The sequence below is a fragment of the Propithecus coquereli genome, unplaced genomic scaffold (genome assembly GCF_000956105.1).
Source record: "Propithecus coquereli isolate 6110/MARCELLA unplaced genomic scaffold, Pcoq_1.0 Scaffold156, whole genome shotgun sequence".
NCBI classification, from domain to species: Eukaryota; Metazoa; Chordata; class Mammalia; order Primates; family Indriidae; genus Propithecus; species Propithecus coquereli.
The window spans coordinates 1,809,529-1,816,186 of record NW_012140080.1 but is presented as its reverse complement, the minus strand read 5'-3'; the positions used below and the strand labels follow the sequence as shown (position 1 = coordinate 1,816,186).

Sequence of the window (6,658 nt, the reverse complement as noted above, 5' to 3'; positions counted from 1 at the left end):
AGAAACTAGATTGCTTTAAGAAGCTTAATACAAATTATTTATTAAAAAATTCTGCACATAAGAACACAAACTTTGTTTATAGCTTTAACAATCCTGTAGATTAAAGTCTAGATTTAAGTTAATTTGAGGTTTAAATCTATTGCTTATAAGAATAATACATTACTGTAATGGTCATTTCTAATGATAGCCTAGAGGACACCGAAAAGGGGAAAAGGAAAGGAATCTCAATTTTGAAGAATTAAAAGATTGGGGACCAAAAAATGTCATTAAGATGAGTACACCTACAGTCAACAAAATGCCACCTTCAGCAGCCAACTTGCCATTGAGATTTGGGAGGACCACACAAGAAGAAAGAAGCACCAGGGTGACAGCCAACCTGCCTCTGAGATTTGGAAGGAATGTGAAGGCAAGCATCTCGAGATGTGTCCCTAATATGCCCCAAAGGTTTGGAAGAATGACAACAGCTAAAAGTGTCTCCAAGACACTGAGTGATTTATGCCAACGATCCATGCATTCACCCTCTGTCAGTGAGTTACTTTACTCTATGACCTGCCAGCATCAAGAAATCCAGCATCCTGAACAAAAACAACCAAGGTAAATACTTGAAAACCAAAGTGTACGGGTAGTTGTGTAGAGCTGGTCCAGAAACTTTTAAAATGACTACATCTTTGCAAAACAAGTTTCTAAGGAAGTAAGTTTCTTAGAAGGAGAAAGGCAAACACACAAGGAACTAAATACCTATAAATTGAGAACTATTAGGTCAGGTATAACCAGTACGGCTCTAGGTGTAAAGTCCTGAGATGGCTTTCCCTACGCTGCATATATGACATCAATCTCACTATTCTTTAGCCCATGCAATGGCAGACTACTGTCTGACATTTGACCCCGCCAACATGAGAGAGGTGTCCTCACGTACCAAGGACACCATCTCAATAACCCAGGTCTCAAATTAAGGTTTTCTTCCATAACTATTAATCAAATTTTTTTCTTTTTTCTGGATCTCATTTTATAAATACATCCTGTTATTATCATTCTTTGTATTAATTAAGAAGTATTTATTATCTACTATGTACACATCAGAGTGTAAGGTACTACAAGAGATTTAAAAAATTAATAAGCTACCTACTTATTTTCTAGCAGAGAGTATATTTTTAAAAAAAATTCTTCTTGATACAAAGTAGAATGTGATGTGGCAGACTACTACCTTATCTGACGCCTTCTCAGAAAACCCCTGCTTTATTTTTTTCCATGGTACTTACCCCCATCTGACATATATTTAGGGTCCATCGCCTTTACTAAAATTTCAGTTCCATAAATCCCATAACATATATCACAGTGCGATATCCACCTAGAACTGTGTCTGTCACGTAGTAAGCCTTCAATATTTGCTAGAATGAATGAAATAAGAGAGGCACTAATAAGGTCCCACAGAGGGTCAGAAAAAAGAGCATGTCTCCAAATGTGGGACTCTGCCTTTGAAATACTCACTAGAGAAGAGAGGTCATTTTCAGGCAAAGAGAAGAGTATAATAAGCAAAGGCATGAAAGTAAGGTGAGCCAAGAACAGCTGAGGCTCAGTTTGGAAAGAGCAAAGACTACATGAAGAGGAGAGGAAAGAGGGTGAGGTGGATAGAGTCAGAGCAGAGAGTGCAGACATTTACGGTGGGGCGAGGACTTGGGGCATCATTCATCAGGAGAGGGAGAACCACTGACATTTCTGCTGAGGTCCTGGGAGGTTATACAGAGGCAGAATTTGGCAACTAATCAGCTGTTAGGAGTAAGGCGGTAGTGAGGGAGAGAGATGACTCAGTGGTAAGTTTTCAAGCCTGAGTGCCCATCACAAACTCAGCATCCCATCCATATCTCATTCATTTCAAGTGCGACACGATTCAACTCAAGTATAATTAGGCAATTAAGATCATAGCTTGTATTTTCATATGTTCTTGCGTGCTGTTGTGCTGATGGATGAGAACATTTTGTACTGCTTCCATTTTAGGAGACTGGTATTCAAGAAAATAGATGATGCAGAATTGAAACAAGAAAAATAAGAAATCTGAAGCCTGTCCCTTAAGATGGTATAAAGTTGTGGCCTGTAATCCAGACAGCTCTGTAGTGAAGACAAGGAAGAGCGGCTACACCTGCTTGATGAGTTATGTATCACTGACGGCAATTTTTCCTTATCAGTACAGCTAGTATCTTGAAAGTTATAAAAAAAATTTAAAGAATACTTGTAATAAAGTTGAAATCATTTTTGTCTGAATAAAAAGAGCATTGCAAATTCTTAAGAAATATCTGGTGAGAGAGAAAGAGAAAGAGAAAGAAAAAAACCACATCACTAACCTATATAAAAACCATGGGCACAGTTAACACTTAATTTTAAAAAATTACATGGAAGAGTAGCCTGGCAAACATTATGATGAAAATTAAATAATTTAACAGAATAACATGGTTGACAAATAAGTGAACAAGGATAACAAATCTCTCATAAACATGTTTTTATACACACGTTTTTTTCCATTGACTCAACTGTTAGTGAATCTGTGATAGATTGAAATTTAAAACCTGACCTCTGTGTAATATTACAAGATAAGGGAAACTCTTAAGAGTTTAGGGAGATAAAAGAAAAAGGCAACTATTAGTGACCTCTCTTAGTGTCTCCTCTATCCAGATCAGAAATGTGCTTCTGTTGTGTCTCCTTTTTGCTCACTTAATATCTCAAGTTTTTGATTTGCAGAAAAAGCTGGCCATTCTTCAAGTAATAATTTATAAATTCAGCACACCACAACACAAATGCACAGGGATTCGACTTTAGGCCTAAGAATATGAAGTCCTTAATCAGATGTAACTTGTTTATTGAATAATCTCCACTCCATGGAGTACACACAGGAAACGGTTTTATTTTTCTCCCATCATGCCCCCAGCTGGGCCGTGTTGAATCTCCCTCCCTTGCTGGGTAGAGATCCCTTAACAATACCCCTGATAGATTCTATAACTTGCTCAGTCACTTCTTGATATTAAGAAACTCCATCAAGTCCAGCTGAAGACACCAACCTCATATCCAAGAGTCCCGTCCGCCATTGCTGGCTGGGCTGGTGGCTGGAAAGACCCAAAGTGGGAAAAGGGCGAGGCCTGCTCTTTCTCTTTCCCTCCCATCTCTCACCTCAGAGGTAGGGTGGTAGGAGGGAACACAGTAGGCCCTGGAAAACCATCTGCCCTCCTATCTTCCCCAGGGCGTGCAGGTGGACTAGGGAGGGGTGGGGTCGGGGGGTCAAGAGAGGCTGTCTTCTCCTCTCCATGTAAAGTTGCAGCTTCTACGAGTGCTTTCTTCGGGAAGCCGCACAGGGGCCTGCATGCCACCCAGGTCACCAAGTTGGGGGACCAGGGTGCTACTTGATCTCTCCCAACTACCCTCGCCTCATCTGCACTCCCCCCAGCCTCTTACTGCCAGAAAGGCTCAAGCCAGCGACCTTCCCACTTGCCACGTGAGGCATAGAAAATGCAGACAACCCAGCTGTGCCAAGGGCGGGCTGCAGGTGCCCCTCGCTGCCCCCCATTCGTCTCCACTTGCTTTGCCCTGTTTAGGAGGGGCGGGGGCGGGCCCTAAGCAAACAGCTGGTCAGAGGTGGCGTGCCAGCATGCAGTCATGACCTCACTCTCCACCAATGGCTTGCTAGGAACCCCTCTTCCATGTCTTCGGGGGCAGAGGCTGCCACTGCAGGCCCCCTTCAGGCCAACCTCACCCCACTGCATTTCTGGGAGGGGCACGGCTGTGGCTCTGCTGTCTCTTAGCCGACCACAAAGAGGGTGTCCGGCTCCTGCCATCCATGGTTTTCTTTATAATGTCAGGTAGTTAGTGCCTCTGTATCTCCAGATTTGGTCTCCAGTCACCAATTCTGGGCAATAGAGAAAACATCGTGCAACATCCTGCTACAATAATAAATAAACTAAGGCCACTTGTTCTCTTGATAGTATAGGGAAATACCTTGTCATAGAACATGGGTTCTTAACCTAAACCCCTGCATTTGTGGAAAATGTTAGCTGAATAACCAGGTGTCGCCTGTCCCCTATCTACTTGGCTTACTCTGTTTGGGCCCCACCCAGCTTCCACAAGAAGTCCATCCACGTAAGTCTATGTGGAGTTCACGATTTTGCTGAGGATTTGTGGGATCAGGAGGAGGGGATCACATCCTACTGCAGTTCCCTGGGAAAGTCTCTCACATCTTTCATTAACTGGACCACCAGCAAGACCCCTCCTCTGCCCTCTGCCACTCACCCCAGGGTGGCTTCACGGGTGTGCAATCCCTGCAGTCACACAGAGCTCCATGCTTGGTTAAATGCTCTAATGCTGCTGTCGTGAAATTCAAGGGATCCTATGTTTTTATTTTGCACTGGGTCCTGCAGATCATGTAGCCTGTCCTGCTTGCCCCAAACTGGGCCACGCTAGCTCCTCCCACATCCAATTCCTCCCCGTGTTTATTAACCAGAGCAGCTTCCATTTTCCACATGAAACCTAAGGGCCAGCCTCACGCAGGCCTGGAGTTCTGCTTCTGTCCCACAGTGGGTGTAAACTATAACTGCATGACTTATGAGGCGTGTGGTCAAAATGCACATTTACTTTCATGTTCCACTGCCCTTTTAAAATATAAAGGGTGAGGAAGAGGCTGTGCAGAAATCTTCCACTGACCCAGGGTGGAAACTTACCCAGATGCCACGATCTTCAACTGCCCTTTTGTTTGTTTGTTTGTTTTTGAGACAGAGTCTCACTCTGTTCCCCAGGCTGGAGTGCAGTGGCGTCATCACAGCTCACTGCAACCTCAAACTCCTGGGCTCGAGCGATCCTCCTGTGTCTGCCTCCTGAGTAGCTGGGACTATAAGTGCAGGGCACCATGCTTGGCTAATTTTTTAAATTTTTTGTAGAGACAGAGTCTAGCTATGTTGCTCAGGCTGGTCTTGAACTCCTGGCCTCAATCCATCCTCCTGCCTTGGTCTCCCAAAGTGCTGGGATTATAGGTGTGAGCCACCACATCTTGCCCACTGCTTTCTTAAGTCATATTAGAACTTTGTCCTCTCCAAGTCAAAAGCACAGTCTCATTTCCATTGTGATCAGCATTTCAATCTGCATTCCGCTATTCATTCATTCATTTTCCACTTTTCCCTGCTGACACCTTGGTTCAGAAACAGGAGTGTGGTCGACTTCTCTCTTCCAGCCTCACCTGCTTCCTCTCTCTCGGGCTGCTTTTTTGTACTGCACTGGGACAGAAGGGAATTTGGAATGAGAGGCGAGGGGATAGATGATTCTCAGCAGGCTGCATAGCCTCACTCTCAGGCCCCAGCAGGTGGTACCACAGACTATTATGGACCCTCTCCCTGCATCTCTGTTGTTGCCCATGAAAAGTCCCGTCCCCAGCCTAGCTTCGGCCTCAGCGCTGGGAGACAAGCACAACCACAGAAACACATTTCCTGATCATACGGAAGCCCCTCCCTGGTGAAGGGTGAGGGACGCAGCAATCCCCCACACCTGGGCATGGGTGTGGGTCCTCACAGCAGGGTAACTCTCCAGAGAAATCTCTCACAATCCCAAACTCTGTCCTTACAGTCTCAAGTGGGCGAGGGAACTGAGGACTAGCGGAACCAGTTTCCAATAACTTCCTTCAGAAAGTCTGCAAATGATGATCTGGTTTTGGAATTTTATGTCTATTAGATTCTGGTGTTTCGGTTAAAACTACATTTTTGACATCCTTCGCAACAAAAATGGACCTCTCCTTAAGAGAAATGCTCATGGGGGCGGGCGTGGTGGCTCACGCCTGTAATCCTACCACTCTTGGGAGGCCGAGGCGGGAGGATTGCTTGAGGTCAGGAGTTCGAGACCAGTCTGAGCAAGAGTGAGATCCCGTCTCTACTAAAAATAGAAAGAAATTAGCTGGACAACTAAAAATATGCAGAAGAAATTAGCTGGGCATGGTGGCACATGCCTGTAGTCCCAGCTACTCGGGAGGCTGAGGCAGAAGGATTGCTTAAGCCCAGGAGTTTGAGGTTGCTGTGGGCGAGGCTGACGCCATGGCACTCTAGCCTGGGCAACAGAGTGAGACTCTGTCTCCCAAAAAAAAAAAAGAGAGAAATGCTCATGGCTGCTAAAATGATGTTTTCTCTAAATTATTGGCCATATAGGTGCATTTTTCTGGGGAGAGAGTTCATAATTCTTGGGTAGATTCTGAAAGGAGTTCATAATCCCATAAAGTTGAAGAATCACTGCAATATAAGATTATTTCCAGAATTATTTTAATATCTAACTCAATTTATAGATGAATACTGTTACCTGTTTGGTCATTTAAGTGCTGAGAACATAATGCCAAAACAACAGGAATCACTCTAGTAATTTAGCCTGAACTTCCTCCAAATCCTGGCTTCTTACAGTAGCAAGAAATAGAAGTGAGGTGGTGACTGTGCTCATCCTTTCAGTGTGCTTTCCCAGGCACGTCCCCCAAATATTCCATTCCATACCCCTTCTCCTCCCTTCGACACTGCCCTTCCCCGAGGAAATTCCCATTGGATGGGTCCTAACCCAGGTCTCAGCCAGCCTGTGCAGAGAGCAGAGCGCAGGGACTTCGGGGCAAAGCAGGGATTGGACACACCTTAGACAGCAATGATTTTCATGGAAG

General features: G+C 44.6%; 1 protein-coding gene across 1 annotated transcript in view; it reads left to right on the top strand.

The window, feature by feature from the left end:
• Window positions 1-2,073, top strand: part of NPVF (neuropeptide VF precursor) — a 3,640-nt gene extending 1,567 nt beyond the window's left edge. Inside the window, exons 2-3 of the mRNA XM_012640708.1 lie at window positions 188-594; window positions 1,996-2,073. Coding sequence (XP_012496162.1) covers window positions 188-594; window positions 1,996-2,047 — 459 coding nt within the window. The 3' untranslated portion in view covers window positions 2,048-2,073. The remainder of the gene's footprint in view (window positions 1-187; window positions 595-1,995) is intronic.
• Window positions 2,074-6,658: the final 4,585 nt, after the last annotated feature.